This window comes from Prionailurus viverrinus, chromosome X (genome assembly GCF_022837055.1).
Source record: "Prionailurus viverrinus isolate Anna chromosome X, UM_Priviv_1.0, whole genome shotgun sequence".
In the NCBI taxonomy this organism is placed as follows: domain Eukaryota; kingdom Metazoa; phylum Chordata; class Mammalia; order Carnivora; family Felidae; genus Prionailurus; species Prionailurus viverrinus.
In genome coordinates, this window is record NC_062579.1 from 3,899,512 (window position 1) to 3,918,628 (window position 19,117).

General features: G+C 49.7%; 1 protein-coding gene across 1 annotated transcript in view; it reads left to right on the forward strand.

Moving 5' to 3' along the window:
- WWC3 (WWC family member 3) overlaps window positions 1-19,117 on the forward strand; it is a 119,027-nt gene that overhangs the window by 61,918 nt on the left and 37,992 nt on the right. The window contains exons 6-8 of the mRNA XM_047843928.1: window positions 9,582-9,711; window positions 12,745-12,891; window positions 17,192-17,265. Of these exons, the coding sequence (XP_047699884.1) occupies window positions 9,582-9,711; window positions 12,745-12,891; window positions 17,192-17,265 (351 nt within the window). The remainder of the gene's footprint in view (window positions 1-9,581; window positions 9,712-12,744; window positions 12,892-17,191; window positions 17,266-19,117) is intronic.

Consider the following 19,117-nt stretch of genomic DNA (forward strand, 5'->3'; position numbering starts at 1 on the left):
GAGGCCAGAAGTCCAAGATCAGGTCCTGGCAAATTTGGTATGTGTTGAGGGCCTGCTTCCTGCCTTCTTGCCGTGTCTTTCCATGGTGGTGGTGGTGGTGTGGTGAGTTCTGGTCTCTAGGGTCTCTCCTCCCCTCGTGGGGGACCCCACTCACATGACCTCATCTAACTCTCGTTGCCCCTCCCCCCAGAAGACCCCATCCCCATATACCATCACACTGGGAATTAGAGCTCACCTTGTGAATTTTGGGGAGACGCGCACCTTCAGATCATTGGGCCGAATTGTCCAGAGGGCGGTGCCAGTGCCTGCTCTGGCCAGCCTTCGGTGAGTGGCAGGGATCTGTGTGGTTACTGGGCCTCGTAAGGGTGGGCAGCACATCACTCTCTTGAATCCTGTGTGCGGACGCGGTGACAGCGTGTCCAACGGGACTGATGTGTTGCTCTTGATAGGGAAGTGATACAAATATAAGTGTCGGACAAGCATAATTATCTCAGCCTCAGATAAAGCGTAATCGCTGGGCGTGCCCAACCCTGTTGTTTAACACTGTTTAATGTTGCGATTCATCTTCTTAATCATCCAGGATCGGTTTGGTTGATGATTTATGGGCCCATTTCTTTATGAAGGACCTATTATAGGCACCAAGGGAGGCACGATAGAAAACTGAGCTGGGTCCTCCCTGGAGCCGGGTCCTGCTTGGCTTTCTCTGGCCCTGAGATGTGGCCATGCCCTCTGCAGGCCCTGCCTCGCGGTGGATTTTGATAATCCCATCCACACGCTTAGTGCGGCTGGGAGTCTTTAACCTTACTGTCAGCTTTTTGCTGCTCTGCCGTTTTCCAGCTGTGCACAGTCTCGTGTGATTTCAGTCTACAGTGGGAGTTCCTTTAACGAGCCCTAGTCCATATGGCTTTTTAAAAAAGTTCTGCTTAAGCAAATCAGTCCTTCTCGGTATCGGCTACTGTCGCGTTCCTCATCTTGTCCGTTGGCTGCGGCGTTTCCCGGCGCGCCAATTCGTGCTCCGTAACTTTACGCATACGGCCCAGCCAGCCTCCAGATACTCCGATGCCTGCTAGGGCGCGTCCGTGTGTGCTGTGGCCACGTTTTCCTGTGTCACTTCCGCCGAAGGGCCGGATGAGAAACGAGCAGGAGCAAATAATTTCATTTGGGAGGTCTTCTACAGTTACGAGGGCTGTCTGGCTGAATCAGAGATTGATTTCATTCTTTCCTTTGGCCACCCAGGAGCTTTCTGTCATTACCAGGGAGAATCGGGACTTCACAGTGTCTCCAGATGATACCTAACTTAATGCTAGGCATCGTGCCGGCTGGAGAGCACAGCTAGTTCAGTTCTCGCTTGTAGAGCTCTGGGGAAGGTGATAGAGGTTCGGGGTGGTTCGGGAACACCATGAGGACACACAGGACCCCCGAGCCTCAGAGGGGAGCCTTGCCCGGCACCTTTCCCTGCCGGCCCCGGCTTCTGTAGCGGGATCGCCGGCCCGGTGCCCGTCCCTCTGGCCTCCGTCCCTCCGGCCGTCTCCGTTTCTTTATGTGAACGCACGGGTTCCATTGCAACAGCAGCCGATGACTGAGCACTAGAAAACAAAGGTGTTGGGGCTCAGGGGACCGAGCATCTCTAGGAAGCGAATCCATCGCTTGTGGTCAAACTAATTTCAACAATAGAAAGAGGTGGCCTCGCTGTCTCCAGGTTTATTGGGTGGCAAGCAGCCAGGGCAGGCAGAGCTGTGACTTCACACCTGCGGCAGGAGCGGAGTATGGGTCGTGCTCCTAAGAAGAGAAGGGCCATCGCTCTTTGTCTTTGCTTTCTGCTTTCCTTAGCAAGGTCTCCGTTGGGGGGTGGTGATGGTAAACGTGTCCCTGCCAAGGAGGGACCCCCTTCCAGAGCCCGTGAGGATGCCCGTGCTCCCCAGTGGAGGCTGGGAGAAGGTTCTGGACCTGGCCTCGGCCCTGGGGGACTCACTGCGGCTTTCCAGGTCGAGCCACCTGGAGAGGTGGCTGCATTGTCACTATAGGCTCAGTCTGTCCTCACGGGAAGGACAGAGAACACAGGCACTCGTGCCATGCTTACCTTTCTTCGCGAGCGAAAACTAATCCGATAGCCTTCCTCTGAGTATACATGCTACGCGGGAGACAGAAACAGCCTCATTCTCTTTCTGGTATTGAGGATTGACTCTTAAGTTTCCATCGAATCCTGCAGATTGGCATTATTATCAAGGACATTTGGGGAACCTTCTGGAAGCATTGATAATGTGATCGCCTCACCCCTAATACACGAGCTGTTGTACGCGAAAGGGCTTCTCAGATGTTATTACCAGCATCGATTTAAGCCAGAGACCCTAGCTTTTCCTCCAGAAAATTTTCTGCTGTTCTTGCTTCCCAGAATATCCAGTGTATTCTTTTCCAGAGCACCTCGCCAGGAGTTTAGCCGCTTATAACATTTTAAACTCTTACTTGTTTATCTTGGTGAACTTTCCTGGCTAACAAGGAAATCCATCATTATGCTTGGGTCCAAGTGAGGAAAAAAGAACCTTTTGTATTTTTTTTTTTCAGGTCTGTGTATGTTGTTAATTTTTGTAAATGGGAGCTGGCCACGAACACCGTCCTGGGTTAATGATAGAATAGGTACGTGCCTGTGTGGGAGCGTGTGCGTGTAATGCATATAAACTTTTAACGATGGAAAGCGTCAGGCGTACACAGGAGCGGAGAGAATAGTATCGTGGAACCGTCCTGTGGCCTTGACCGCACTTCGGCAAAAGTCACCACACAGGGGCCGGTCCTGTTTTGTCCGTCACCCTGCCGCACCCCTGAGACCCTCGCTGCCTTACGGAAGCAAATCCCGGAACCCTTTTGAGTCCATAAATGGCTCTTCTGAAGTTACGGATCCCTTTTGAAAACGTAGCTACAACACCTGTTCCCCACTTAACAGTCCTCTCGTAACATCGTCCCCTCTCCAGCACGTTTCCCGTTTCTCTGTTTCGTTTGGTCCAGGTTCGGAGAAGCCCCACACGGTGTGTTTGGTTGGTGTGTCTGTGAATCTCTACGCCCCTGCGCTTTTTTTTTCTTTCCTTCTGGCGACTTATTCATCGAAGGAACTAATTCGCTTGTCCTGTAGAATGTCCCTGATACTGGATTTTGCTGCTTTGGCCCTCGCGGGCTCACTTGACACGTTCCTCTGTCCCTTGCTACTTATGCAAACTAGTGTCATTAGTCTGTGAGGCTTGATCTGATTTGAGTTCAGGTTCTCTTTCTTTTTTTTTTTTTTCCGGGGGGAGGGGGAGGGGCCGGGCTGGGCAAAGTCCCATTTCCTGGGATGCGGAGATTGTTGGTGGGTCCTGGCATCGTCAGCCTCATTCGCCCGTTTATAACGTTTCCCATCAGCTTTACACCTGCTGCTGTGCCCGTGTGGGTAGGAAGGCGTTCAGGATAAGTTCCCGAAAGTGGGCTTGCTGGGTCAAAGCGTAAATGCCCTGGTCGCGTTAGGAGATGTGGCCAGATCCCTCTCTCTGCCACGTTGCCTCCTCGCCACTGACAGGTGAGTTTCTGTTGCCACGGCTGTGCCGACAGAATGTGTTGTCGAGCGTTCGCGGCGTTGCCAGGCGCAGAGGCGGGAGAGAGAGAGTATCTCGGCGTGGTTGTCATTTGAATTTCTCTTGAGGCTCTTGCTAAAAGTCAGACGATCGGAGCAGCGTTTACGGGTAACGGAAGTCTTTTTCTAGAAAACTTGAGCTTTTCCAGGGAAAAGGCGGCTGCGCTCCCTGCCCTAAAGTTTCCGAAGGGTGTTTGGGAAAATTATCTTAATGTAACTTGTTACTCCCCTCCAGGGGCAAAGGCGGAGGGCTCAGGAGTGGCATGTGCACAGCTCCCCGAACGGGTGATGTACAAGAATGCGCTGAGTGTGCCAGTGGGTGTGGGAGAGTTCCCTCTCTAGTTATTCTAGATCTCCTGGAGATCTGGAACGTACCTCGTGTTAGATTCCCAGTTGTCCTGCAGCCAGAAAGCTCATTTAACGTTGCTTCACCCTGAGTTTCCCACGCTTACGTGCCGTTGAAGCCTTTTTTCTACGGAGACACCCGTGAGGTCCCCGAGAGCTGGTGTGACAGCCCGAGACGCTTTGGCAGGGGGCACTGTCCTGCCCACCTTTTTACCACCCGTTGTTCTTGGTGTGCTGTTATCACACCTGACCCCCGTTCCTTCTCCCAGCTTCTAGCACGGTGGCTGTTATGGCTCACCGTTCTCACGCTGTGGCCGTGGCGACTTTTCAAATGTCGCCTGTGCTTGTGGCTCTCCGGGGCTTTCTCTCTCACTTCGAATACAGTCCCCCGGATGATCTGGCCCCTGTCCTGACCTCGTTTCTCCCAGTGTCACCCCCACTCCCCTGTGTCTGCCCCCTGGCCGCCCTGCTGGCTCTCCCCACTGGAACTTGCAGCCCCCTGTCCCTGGAACACTCTTTCCCCCAAATTCTACTTGCCTGCCTGTTCCCTCCTTTCTGTAGTTTTCTGGACAAATGGTGTCTTGTCAAGATCCTTGGCTAACCACTGGACCTAAAAAGGAGCCCTTTCCGTCACACTCTGTCCCGGAACCTGGCTTCGTTTTCCTTAAAACGCCGATCGCTGCCTGCCCTAATGATTTATTCTTTGCGGTCTCTCTTCTTGACTCGCATCGTGCCACGTGGGAACAAGGACTCTGCCTTGTTCCCTGCTGGGTCCTCAGGACCCGGACGCTTCAGGCACAGGGCAGGGCTGAGTGGCACGAGTGGACCCGGCCCTGGGTGCTGTGCGGAGTGGCTGATGTCGCCGCTCCTGCCCGCTGGGAGCTGTGACGCGGTTCGCGTCACTGCTGGACACTGGCACCCTCTAGGCTGCCTGGACCACCGGAGGGCTGTGTACGTCGGCCCGGTCACCTTCTTACTAACCGCCCTCCAGCGCTACCTTGTCGTATACGTGCCGTGCTCTGTTGTGTTTTAAGAAATCCTGTTCCTCATTCCTGCCGTTGACATCACAGAGAGGGGCTCACGAAATATTCCAACGACCAGTTTCCGGGGGGCGCATTCTTCGCCACGGGGTACCGTTTTCGCTTCGAGCCTCGTAGCTGCTTGATGAGCGTCTTCCCGTTTGGGCGGTGTGGAGTCGTAACAAAACTCCTCATTCTTTTGGGTTGTCATGTGTGGTATTAACATGGAATATCTTCGGCGGCCTGGCAGCCCTCTTCTTCCAAGCCGCGGGTTGAAGGAGCCATTTGGTGTTGCGTTTGCCGGTGCGGTTCTCTTGACGTCTTAAATCCAACAGCAGATACGGAAACCAGGGTAGCAGAAGGTGGAGGTCCGTAGATGCTCTGAGATGCCTTCCCACCCGTACTGCTGTCATCGCCTGAAGCTGCACCTTCTCCTCTTTCCCTCTAACCCTTTCTTTCAAAAGTCGACCCTGGAGGGCACCGGTTTACTTTGGGACCACATCTGACTGGCTGTGGGGGTGGCCTTCGGCTGTGACACAGTGTGAATTTGGAGGCCTCGACCCCGAGCGTATTGCTAGCCCAGTGACGAAGAGGCCGAGAGCCGGTGTGAGCGGCCCTGGTGTGAACTTCACCGTGCCTCTTACTGGCCGCGTGACCCTGAGCAAGTCACTTAACCTCCCCGAGGCTGCTTCAAGCTGTTGGAACGTGGAGACTGTGGTCTGGGTACTGGATTTTTTTTTTTTTTTTTACACTGTGCCTCAGTCCATTTGGGCTGCTAAAGCAAAATACCACAGACTGGGTGGCTTATAAACAATAGAAATTTATTTCTTAAAGTTCCAGAGCCCGGAAGTCCCAGATCAAGGTGCCAGCCTGGTCGGCCTCTGTGTAGCCACCATCTTGCTGTGGCGTCACAGGACGGAAGGGGCAGGGAACTCTGTGGGGGTCTCCTTTATTAGAGCACTGATCCCACCGATCCCAGTCCTGGGGGCTTCTCCCTCATGACCTCATCGCCTCCCAAAGGCCCCACCCCTTAACACCATCCCCCTGGGGGTCAGGATCCCAGCATGTGAAGGGGGGTGCGTAAACATTCAGATCATAGCACCGGGCGTCCTAACTTAAGTTTTTACCTTTTGTTGACAGTTACCACTTTTCTGTCATTTTATTTGGGATGTACCCGCACTCTCTTGGGCTCTTGATTAAAATTAAAAAAAGAAAAAGACAGTTCCTTGGCAGTCACAGATGTTACGATCTTCTTTATGAAATGGGGTATATTGGTATTTTAGAAAATACCAAATCACTGACCACATCCTCTGAATTTGACCAAAGTTCTAGAGGGAATTGGAGCAAAGGGAGAAAACTCCCAAAGAAATGAATTTTGCAGATGGGAAGGAAGGGGTTTCCTACCCTTTGAAGTTTTTATTAGATGAAATTTATCATCATTGAAAAATGGAAGTGGTTGGGATTCTGTGAAGCCTTGCCTGCCCTTAGAAAAGCATATGGGCCCGACCTTGGCCGCTCTGAGCAGGAGTATGCCTGTGGGATCAAGGGGGCAGCACTGTACTTGGCGATCCGACACAGGCTTGAGAATTGGGAGACGTGGGTTCGAAACACTGCGGCTCTGCCGGATCTTAGCTTGTCATCTGCGGCCGCGGAGGTCGTCTCTCCGAGCCTCAGGTTTTTCATTATAAAATCTGAGAGGGTTATGCTTCCCTCATAAAGCTGCTGAGGGGACTCAACGAGGTGACAGACGCCAAGCGTGCAGCAAGACCCTGGTGCCTAGCAGGTGCTTGGCACGTTCAACTGTTGTAATGTACTAGTTATATAATTGTATAGTGTAATCAAATAATATATACCGTATAGAGTGTTTACCTAAGGTTATATTTGCATAATACATAATGACCCTTTTAGATGATTGTATGTTCTGTTCTATACCATTAATATTGACATACAGTTGTGAAATATGATGCACAATACAATAATGGTATATAACTGTTTTTAAATAACAGTATTCTCTCTGAAATACCAGGACTTCAAGATCATGTTCCCTAATAGCTTTCGCGCTTTTTTAACAGCGGAATCTTTTTCCTTTCCCTTTCCTGCACATGACATCTTCTGTGGAACCAACCAGAATGTCTGAGACGGAGCAAAGGGGAGGTGCTCGCTGAAGCAGGGGTGAGGGTCCTCGAGCCCTAGACGGGCCCTCCCTGTAGCCGCTCCTGCTCCCCGCGCCGGACACCCTTGGCACAGAGCGGAGACAGCTGTTCTAGGCCAATCTGCATTCTCTTCGAGGTCCCAGAGCCACTTGGGTATAGCCAAGGCCAGAGCGCAGGTCCGTAGCCTTGAAGTTGAACTTCCGTTCTCCCAGGTGCTGTGCAGCGTCCGCCGGCGGCATGAATTACGGGGCTGCCGATCCCTCTTCCTGAGGGAATTGCGGCCTGTTTTCCTGTGTGTGGCAGCCGTTTCCATCATGGGGCCTGGTGCCTTGACGGGCTGCTGGCTCAGCCCCTGGGTTTACTGATGTGATGGCCACGCGCAGGCGTTCTTGCTACTGAAAGCCGTAAGGAAGTCACAACACTTACGTATAAAGCTGGAGCTGACATGCGTAGGGTCTCACGTCACAGCCTTAGCGCCGGGAGCGTGTGTCTGTACTTCTGTGGCTGTGTGATTAGCTTTGATTTTCAAGCACTTGAAAACCTTGTGCTCGGTGCAGTGGAGTTCGTGTCTCCACGGGGGTGTCGGCGTCAGGCGAGGATCTATTTGCTGCATTTTTCGTTCTGGAGCAGTAGACCTGGTTAGCAGAGGCGCTGGGCATTGACTGTTACAGGGAAGTCAGACTTGCCCGGCCTCGGTGTTTTGTCTGAGAACGATGGAACCCTTCTACCGACTTCATGAGCCTCTGCGGGTTGTTGGCTGTGACATTAAATGAGATGTATTGGAAAGCCTTTTATCAGAGGATGGGTGCCAGGGGACCCTGTTACGTAAACGAGTCTAGCTTTTCCCTGCAAGAAAAAGCGGGCCACTTCTTCGGCGGATGTGGCGCTGTGGAGATGGACGGCCTCTTCTTTCCGCCCTCTATTGGAGACCCTTGGTTCTCTGGAGAACAGCCGAAATGGGAAAACGCGTGGCCAGGCCCTGCTGGGATGGAAGCGTGTCACCACTGGATGGGTGGGGGCCCGTGGCGTTGACTCCGTGAAAGAGAACTCAGGGCCAGGTTTCGTAAATACGTGATTTGCAGCTGATGCGGTGCCGGCAGTGGCCGTGGAGCCCTGAAGCCCGGTTCCAAAGGGAGGGAATGGCTACCTGCCTTGGTGTATTTGTCCCTCTCTTATTCCAAGGGTCGTGAGAGCTCAGATCAACTCCGGGCCTCAAGAACCAGAGTTGGTGAATTACTTACTTTTTCTCCCATGAATACACAGATTCAGTGTTGTCCTGACGATAATAATAATCACCGCCAACATTACACGCCTGGCCTTTCCTCATTAAGTGGGGGAAACGTGAACCTGAGGTTTACAGAGGCCAAGCCGCTTGCCCAGGGTCCCGCTGTAGTGCTGCAGCGTCACTGGTCCTCACCAGTGTGCCAGGATGCTTTCATGAGCGGAAAACCGGCGAGTTTGGGCTGGCCGTTAAGGATCCAGATTTTCCGGTAACGTGGGGAAGAACGGTGTCGAACCGGAACCTGCGTAATGGTGGGTCTGGAATCTGAAAGGCATGCTAACTACTTTCAAGCGGCGGAGTTCGTGCCCCTTTCTGGATCAGAGTATTCCAACTGCTTTAGCCCTGCGGGTTTCCAAGCCTCAAGACTTAGGTAAGGGAGGGGAGACAAAGGACGTGCTGTATGCGGGAGGCGGCCTGCTTTGTGGAGGCCAGAGCCAGACCTAGTCTCTCGGTCAGCGCTCTGTTTCCACCACCTGGAAGCAGGCCTTGTGTGCCTGGGGGCGGCCTGGCTGGAAGGAAGGAAGGGAGGGAAGGAGGGAGGGAGGGAGTTTGGATGGATGGATGGAAGGAAGGATGGATGAATGGATGTTTGGATTGAAAGAAAGAACTGAGGAGGTGAGTAGTAAGGAGAAAGAGAGAGAGAGGGAGATCAGAACGAGAATGAGATGGAAGAAGGTAGTGGAGACAGAGTTTCCAATTTTATAGAAGGCATCGCTATTAAAAGTTCACAACATTTTGCTGTTTCCCATATGCTCTCCTTGCACACAGATGTCATCCGTATGTTTATTTAATAGACAGTTTTGACCACTAACCCAGATGCCAGGGATAAACAAGTAAGACATAATCCCCCTCTCAGAGAGGAGTTTACCATCTCAGGATATTACTTAAGCCAGTGTTTGTTGCCTGATCATTAGTAGAGGTCATGGGAATCCTGATTCGAAGGTCCTCACCTGCATTGGATGTTCCTGGAGCAAAGGAAACCGTCCACCGGCCAAGGCTCATCTCTGCGTGTTTACCACAAGCAAGAAAGGTTTTATGGGATCTCTATTTCTCTTTGCCACAACGCTTTTAACCGTTTCCCACCTTTCTGTAAAGCTTTTGAGTTATGTTGTTGTTGTTGTTGTTGTTGTTGTTGTTGTTGTGTAATGGAATGTTATAATCTCTTATTTTTATTTTTTAACCAGGATTGATCGTAAGATGTCAAGCACTCACACCAACTACAAGCTGGATGAGGCACAGGCCATAATGAGTGAGCTCCGGACCATCAAGAAAGCCATTTGCACAGGCGAGAAGGAGAGGCGGGACCTGATGCAGGTAGGGGCCTGGCACTCTTCAAATCCCATGTCCGTTCGTCTGCCTGCCTACGCGTCTGTCTTTTATTTAAAATTTTAGGAAAATATGTACTTACCATATATATTATGTTACGTATGTATTATATATGCAATCCATATATTTTTAAAAACACGCATATGTATCATACATATATGTGTATATACGTTCTTTACGTGTGTATATTTATGTATACTGCATATTAAAATGTTTTCAAATACGGGTATTAGTTATTCCTGGGGCCGCCATGACAAAGGAGCACACACTGGCATAGAACAACAGAAATTTATTCTCCCAGGGTCTGGCGGCCAGAAGGCCAGGGTCAGGGTGCCGACGGGGCCCTGCCATCTCTGAGGCGGTAGGGGAGGATCCTTCCTCACCTCTTCCAGCTTCTGGCATTCCTTGGTATCCCTCAGCTTGTAGCTGCATTGCTCCAGCCTCTGCCTTCCTCGTCACATGGTGCCCTCCCTGTGTCCCCGCATCGAAATGGTCTCCTCTTAGAAGAGTGCCAATCATTGGGTTAGAACCCACTCTAATTCTGTATCACCTCACCTTAACTGGATTCCGTCCGCAAGGACTCGATTTCCAAAGCAGCCCGCATTCCCCGATTCTTAGGACTTGAACGTAACTTTCTGGAGGACACGATTTAAGCCACAAAAATGGGTGATGCGTATTGTTCAATAATCAAAATAATTTAAAAAGTCTATGATGAGAGGTCTTGCTGTTGCCTCATTCGCTTGTCTCCTGTAACTACTTTTATTAGCTTCCCGTATACCCGGCTAGTGTTTATGCAGCCGCGGGAGAGTGTGAACGCGTGTTCAGCCATCCTCACGGGGAGCTAGGACTATGCCTGCTGCTCCCCTGCCCCGGCTTCCTCACCTAACGATAACACCCCGTCTCTTTTTCGGCATCTGTCCACCACGCGCCGCTTCATTCCCTGACGTGGCCGCGAAGTACCCTACTGCGTGCGTACATTTCGGTTCCGTGGCTGCCATCAGTGGAGCATTATATCGTGTTCTTTTTTGTTCCTCGCGCTTCTGTAGATGTTATTTTTAAAATTTTTTTTTTCAACGTTTATTTATTTTTTTGGGGACAGAGAGAGACAGAGCATGAATGGGTGAGGGGCAGAGAGAGAGGGAGACACAGAATCGGAAACAGGCTCCAGGCTCCGAGCCATCAGCCCAGAGCCTGACACGGGGCTCGAACTCACGGACCACGAGATCGTGACCTGGCTGAAGTCAGACGCTTAACCGACTGCGCCACCCAGGCGCCCCAGATGTTGTTATTTTTAGAAAAAGCTTGAGTGTTTGCAAATGGGTGCGCGCTGGCCTTTTTGCTTGATGCTCGGGTGCTTTCAGATGTTTCTGTTACGGCTTTCATTTCGTGTTCCACACACTGAGTACCCAGTAGGCACCGGTCTAGATTCCGTAGAATGTAGGGCATAGAAGGGCACGTGAAGCAGAGCTCAGACTCGTAGGCCAAATGAGACAGGTGCACGGATAGCTGCCTTCCATGGCAGTGCCTCCTGAGGTCAAGGATCCAAGAGACTTGTCCCCACAGTGGTCACTGAGTTGCCCATTCCCGGGCCCTGCCCCGGGCCTACTAGATAAGGCTCTGGAGGTGTGGCCCACACATCTGTATTTTCACACTCCCGCTCCAGGTCATGAAAGTAAATGATCGACGGTTAGATTGTCTCCGAGCACTGGTAGCAAGAACAGCTACTGCCATTTACTGAGGCCTCTGAGTGCGGTGTCAGACAAGGTGCTGTATGGATGTCACCCATCATAACGTGAGCCTAAACCCCAGGGGTGAACCAAGCGGCATTTCACCACGGGGGCTTGGAGGCTCTGCCCCTGGAGGTTGCGCTAACTGCTCCGCACTGGCCGATCCAGGCGTGCAGGGCGGGGGCGACCGCTCAGTTGCCTCGAGTGGGTTCCCCACTGTGGGGGCTGGAGATAGAATTTCTAGAAGAAGCTTCAGACCCCCGCATCTTCTCTGAGATGCTCCTGGGAGAGGCATGGGGAACGTCCTCTCTAGTAAAATCAAAGAAGTTGTTTTGTCTTTCTTTTGTGAGCTTAATGGTACCGGCCCATTCCAAGATGCCTTTGTCTAGAGCCAGAACCAGCTACGTGTGTTATACTGCTCCTGTGCGTCCTGGTGTCCGCAGCAATGTCTGCTGAAGATAAAAACGTTCAAAAGTCTTCTAAAAACTTGTAGAAAATCTCATTGCTCTTTGACTTGCACCCAAAACGTGCATTTTCTTTGGTTACGAAATTTCATTTCGACTTGCACTTAAAAGGTCCAACTCAGGGCGCCTGGGTGGCTCGGTCGGTTAAGTGTCCGATGCTTGGTTTCGGCTCAGGGCATGATCTCACGGTTCCTGAGTTCGAGCCCCGCATCGGACCGTGCGGAGCCTGCTCGGGATTCTCTCTCTTGGTCATGTACAGTCACCTGAAAAACCAGGTTGTGAAAATACGTAAACATCATCCGGGAGTGGTTTTGCTTCTGTGTGGTTTATCAAAATCTCAAGGTGGCATTCATCTCAGACTCATTTATTGATAGAACGTTTTGGATGGCAGTGCTCCCCCCTTTTATTGAGGTACAGATGACAAAATTATATAAACTTAAGGTATACAACCTAATGATTTGATATACATATATAATCTGGAATGATTACCACGATAAAGTTAGTTAACACATCCACCGTCTCACATAGGTACCGTGCGTGTGTGCGTGTGTGCGTGTGTGTGTGTGTTGAAACACGCTGTGTTTCCTAAAGAAGAAAAACAGTAACAGTGGTACCCCGGCAGTTGTCTACGTTATCCACATGCTGGCAGGGGGACTCGGTCACAGGGGGACGTAAATGACGAAGAATTGTATTAAAGGTGCACGTGGCGGTAAACTTGGCTTCTCCACCTGGTGGGGGAGGGGTGGGGTGGGCCGGCGCCAGGGGTGGCCCTCAGCGGGAAGGGAAGCGTCACCACCTCTGTTCAGGCGGCTCGTTTCCTTCTCTTCCAGAGCCTGGCCAAGCTGACCGACGGCTTCAGGAATAGCTTTTCTCTCACCGACCCTCTGCCGGAGTTCCCTCACAATCCAGGTGTGCTTGGCGATTCTTTACCTCAACAGTTCTGCGACGCTGGGTCTCAGACTGACATCGTTGGAGAGGTATGCCAGGAACCGGGGGGGGGGGGGGGGGGGGGCTGGGGTGGGGGGGAGGGCCGAATGTGCCAGGAGAGGAAAGAGCCGCCTTCGCGGTGCCGTCACTCATCACTCGTTTGTTTTCCTCTGCCACTTTCTCTTCAGAGATGTTTTGGCTTTTGTGCCATTGTGTTGGAGGAAAAAAATCCAGCTGTGAAGGTCCCGGGGCCTGGAAGGCAATCGAATTGCTTATTACCTCTCTCCTTGTGATTCGGATTCTTTTTTTTTTAAAATTTTTTTTTTTAACGTTTATTTATTTTTTGAGACAGAGAGAGACAGAGCATGAACGGGGGAGGGTCAGAGAGAGAGGGAGACACAGAATCTGAAACAGGCTCCAGGCTCCGAGCTGTCAGCACAGAGCCCGACGCGGGGCTCGAACTCACGGACCGTGAGATCATGACCTGAGCCGAAGCCGGCCGCTCAACCGACTGAGCCACCCAGGCACCCCGTGATTCGGATTCTTTAAAATGGCAGAATCCTTTTGAGAATTGAATTTAGGTGTGTTTTTAACAGACATATGATATCTTACAGCAGGGATCAGCTAACTTTTTCTGTAAAGGCCCAGATAGTAAATATTAAATTTTTTTTAATGTTTATTTACTTTTGAGAGAGAGAGAGAGAGCGTGAGCAAGGGAGGAGCAGACAGAGAGGGAGACACAGAACCTGAAGCAGGCTCTAGGCTCCAAGCTGTCAGCACAGAGCCCGATGCAGGGCTCGAACTCGGGAACAAGATCGTGACCTGAGCCGAAGTCGGACGCTTACCCGACTGAGCCACCCAGGCACCCCTAGATAGTAAATATTTTAGACTTTTGCCATAACTATCCAACTGTGTTGTTAGAATGCAAAAGCAGCCATAGGCAGTGTGCGAACAAATGGGCAGGGCTGTGTTCCAATAAAGCTTTATTTTTAACAACAGGATTGGATTTGGCCTGCAGGGGCCATAGTTTACCGATCGTTGGCTTAGCCCAGTGATTTTCCGAGGCTTTGTGGCTGTGGCACCCTTGGGTTATACTTTGATGCTATTTCTTATTCTTTTAAAAGAATGTCAGGAAATTGAATTGAATCAAAATTAATTTTGCTTGGGACTTGGAAGAATTTCATAAGGCCCCTTTTGGCAATTAGTGAAGCCTTGAGTTAGCCACAAAAACAAAGTTGGCAGTCATCATCTGAAGCAGGGTGGTGAATGCTTAAAGACACTCCTGTTGTAATGTTATTGAGTGAAGTTTATTACAAATGGAAAACAAATTGAAAAAAAAAAAGATGGCTTCTTTTTCTTAGAGCTTATTAAGTAAAGATGAGACATCAATGGAATGTGGAATGCCCTCCCCAAAATTACATAAAGAAAAGGAAACAAGGGGAAAAGACCCTTGACAAAAACTCTGGGTTTTAAATAATTAACTAATATTTTGAAATTTAGGCAAATAGTATCTCTTTGAGAGTACTGTGGTAAATAATGACTCTTTTTGTCCTGGACGTCCCAGAACAGCCCTATTTTCAATTTTCCCCTCCCTGCTTTCAAAAGTCCGCATAGACGTTTTTGACCAGGCAATTTTGGTTTTAAAGGATAGGGTCACCATCTATATAAAGACACACAGAATAGAATCTGTAAGTCAGAAATGCCTGCTATTTTTGCCTAAAGGGTTTGGTGTGCAGGAAAGAAAGAAGTACAGGACTCATTGAATTCCATGAATAATTGCCGTTATCATAGGTTAGGATTAGAATTTAGAGATTCGACTAGTTTGGAAGAAACAAAGGTTCTTTAATGATTAGGTAAGACTTTCTAAAAATGTCAGGTGGGGAGTGGCTGGTCATGCAATAACTCACGGAGTAAATTGTTATCGTTTGTGAGTTTACTGGGGCTGGCCCTGGACTGACCGCTTCATGGCTGTTACCTTATTAGTTGTTTCCATATACTTTTGATAGACGAGGGGATCAGGTGCCGAGTCAGCTAAGGTCATGTAGCCAGGGCTGGCTGGGTTTGAATCAACATTTCTGATGTCTAAACCCCTGTTTATATCATGTCGTTATAAAAAAGGATATTGAAAGGCCGTAATTGGATTAGTGGGCTATTACTGCCTAACAGATTACTCCAAAATGTAGCATCTTAAAACATCACACTTCGATTATCTCAGACTTCTACTGTGGGTCAGGAGTCTGGGAGGGCCCTCTGCTTCAGCGGCTCTCACGAAACTGCAATCAAGGCGTCAGCCAGGGCTGCAGTCTCATCCAAGGACTTGACTGGGGAAGAGGCCACTTTGAAGCTCACGTGATTGTTGACAGGATTCACTTCCCCACGGGTCGTGGGACAGAGGGTTTTGCTTCTTTGCCGTATGGACCTCTCTGGCACCATAGCTTGCTTCATCAAAGTGTGCAAGCTGAGAGAGTCTGCCAGCAAGATGGAAGTCACTGTCTTCTGTAACCTGGTCACAGAAATGGCTTCTCATCGTCTCTGTTGTATTCTATTGGTAATCATGGCTCTAGAGCACTCTCAAGGGGCTCACACATGGGGCAAATCCCAAGAGGTGGAGTCTACTGGGCACCATCTTAGACGTCTGCGTACTTGGCTTAGTTATCACTTTGGGTCATCAGTTTTGTGGGATGGGTGTGGACATAATTGGCTATGCTTTTTGACCCCAGGACTTTGCAAACACAGATGTATACACGCTGCAGGCCTAATGCTGGGATTCGATGGTTGGGGTACATGCTACGTAGGAACTGTGAAGCAGGAACCTGCTGAATCCATTGGGCCGTAGGTTTTTCCTTTTTTGACCAAGATGTCCATTTTGTTCTCAAAGAAGAGTGCAAAAACAGAGCTCAGAGATCTACAGGAGCATCAAGAACAGGTTGAAGAAATATCTGTTGGTCTTGATGATGGGTCAGCTGCAGGAGTCTCCGACAAACAAGGTGGTGAGGTGACATGTAGCTCGTTTCCAGCGTAGATGGCTCCTGGAGATGTGACGTCAAAGCATAGGAGTGTGTGTGTGTGTGTGTGTGTGTGTGTGTGTGTGTGTGTTGAGGAAACCGTGGGGAGGCTGTAAAATGTGTAAAATTCTGACACATCTCATCGGAGAATGCTCAGCCCCTCATAAGGCATTTCTTCCATCTCGCCATTCAAGACGATGAAGATAAAGACATTCCTATTGATGTGTATCAACACTGGTATCGATAAATTCATCACTAATCATTCAGATAGAATATTTTCAAATATTTGCTGACATGACGTTATTTAAAAAAATGACTTGGAGGCCATGGTCTAGTTAAGGTCAGATCTACAGAGAGGATCGATTTAATGATGGTGTCATAGATTTCCAGGAATGAAAGAAGTGACCAAGGTGAGCTATGATTACCTCCCATACAGGTCTTTTTTTGTTTTGTTTTAGGAATTTGTTTTGTTTGGTGTAATTGGTAAGAAAATAAGAACAACTAATGATCATGTCAGGGCACCACATTTCAATTCTAACTCCTAAGGTGATGTGCCCTGATCCAGGCTTCTCCAGACCTTGCTTTATTTCCTTTTGACCTTGAGCTCTTTAACGTGCCATGTGACACTATAAGGAGTCCTGTAGCCCATGCCTAACACAGCTAAGTCTGTCGTCTTCCGATCGTGTGACTTCTCAGGAGAACATCGTTACTCTGCATTTATTGAAGAATGACAAAATGTACTGTACAAAGTGGGACGGACGTTTATGCCTTTGTGTCAACTTTTACTAAGGAATTCCCTATTTTGTTTTTTAAACTTAATTTGTTGTTAGGAATTATACAATAGATGAATACACTTCCACTGGTAAAAAATACAAACAGACCCACCAGTGTTTGAAAAGCAGAGCTTCCCAACCCCACGTCCAGCTTCTAGCAACCAGAGGTGACAGCTAAGTATTATTTGGTGTGTTTCCTTCCAGACCCTTGAAAAGGGGACATTTGTTTTCTTTTTTGAGAGAGAGAGAGAGAGAGAGAGAGAGCAATCAAGCATGAGTGGGGGAGGGGCAGAGAGAGAGAGAGAGGGAGGGAGAATCCCAAGCAGGCTCTGCACTGTCAGCACAGAGCCCGACGTGGGGCTCAAACTCACAAACTGTGAGATCATGACCTGAGCTGAAGTCTGACGCTTAACCGACTGAGTCCCCCCAGGCGTCCCGAAAAGTGGAAATTTAAAGACAAAATAAGATCTTCTTCACTGTTGATAAAAGTTGAAATGAATTTTCTATTTTGAAAATATGTTTTAATATGTTTCCCCCCCCCCCTTTTTTTTTTTTCCTTCTGTTCCGGAAAGTTTGTCTTTGATGATAAGACAAGACTTGTAGACCGAGTCAGGCTTAATTGGCAGTATGAGGAAGCCAGAAAGAGGTAAGAAGCTCCTTTTTCCAATCTTGCCTTCTGCTTCCTTCCTTTCTCCCATGGAAAGAGGTTTTGTGGAACTCCAGTGTGGGATCGTCCACTTTTTCTCAGAAAGCAGTGTCTGATAGAATATAAAATCAAAGATCTTCCTTTCTGTGGAAGCTTCCTAATACCCACAACAGAATTTCATATGCATTTAAAATGTGAAACGGTCACTCTTGTGAACAGTTATAAAGCCATGTTTTAAAAAAGACAGAGACACCTGGCTCCCGCCCTCCCTGCCTTCCCACCAAGGCTTCAACACAATCGCCTTGTCTTTTATATGTGCCCTTTCCGACTCCGTAGGTTAATGGAGAAAGCCACGCGTCTTGGTTTAAAAGACGGGTTAATAAGGACTAGGTCAGCACGTGCTGGCGGCCCCCGGTCTGTTTGGATTTCGATAGAACTGAAGCGTAGCCACTTTCGTTGACCTTTGCTGTAAATCATCTGCCCTCTGAAAATTGAGACTCGACCCTGTCTGTACATTTTCAAAATTCATCTTTCTGTCCCCCTGTCCCGGTCCTAACCGTAGCCAGGGGCAGGATTGAGAGGCAGCGTGCAATCCTCACAGGCAGGCAGGGTTTTTAGCACGTCATACCCCTCCCCATGTCCCCAGGACCCCGTTTTCTATATTCTGACCCTGCCGTGGCTTTTGTGTCCTCTTCTTAGACACTTTCTCTCTTTTGTGTCTTTTGAAAAGAGCCTTAAAACCAAATCATTTCCAAATCTGTGCCTTGGAAAGCTACGAAGCATATCGTTTTGCAAAAAGTTTCTTGAGTCACATGCGAACTGTTTTCTTGGAGGGTGGGGGAGAAGGAAGCGAAATAGTTGGGTCTGCTCGATCGACTGTATCATTCCTGATGTCTGGTAATGCACTTGGTTGCCTTTGTAGAAAATGTAAAAATCGCAACCGAAGCAGATCAGATGACTCCCCTGCTAGAGGGCCTGACACGGGCCTTCTGTTTGCTCGGAGCTCTGACACCCGGCTCTCCCTGGCTTCCCCCCTCGCATGTGCAGTGGGCTTTATGTTTCCACACGGACTGCCGCCAGATCCGTTCAGCCGTGCTGCTGGGCTCCGTGGCCGTATTGTCCATCTACCGCGCGTTCCTGCTCTTGAGCTCGCTGCCGTCTGTCAGGGGCTGTTGTCCCCGTGGGATGTTCCTCTGCTCATTCCTGCATGTTTCTACTGGACTGCGCAGTGTGGGTGCTTGGAATTTGCTGCGCTGTTTTAAAATGCAGAAAATAGAAGGTTGCTGCACTTAGGCACTTAATTGTTACGTGCTTTGCTGTGACATTTTCTCAACATAGCAAGTGATTTTTTTTTGTTTTCTAGAGATAGCATCGGTACACAGGGAGTCACCTTTTAAATGTTGAGATAATACATTTGGGCGAAAAGGCAAGTATTTAAGGCAGATATGCAGGGGAGGACACTGCATTTCATCAATATCTTTTAAATGAAAGTAATCTTTCAAGGTTGCCAGAACCTTGTTAGGAAACGCACTGCAGCTATGGGGGTGGGGGGTGGAGTCCTGCCCTGGGTGCTTCAGCCTTTGTGGGACAGTGAGGGCTTCTCGGGAACGCCTTTCTGGGCTGCACTGGCACCATTGACGTGAGGACCTCCTGGGCCGGCTTGCACGAGCGCTGCCTGTCTTCCCTCTAGCACAGGGGTTCCCAGCTCGGGGGCGGGGGACTTCTGGCCCTGTCTTGAGGCATTTGTGGTTGTCACGACTGTGGGGGACCTGCTGTCGGCATCCAGTCGGCGGGGCCCGGGCCTGCCACTCCATCACCCTACGGCGCACGGGCCGGACCCACACAAAGCATG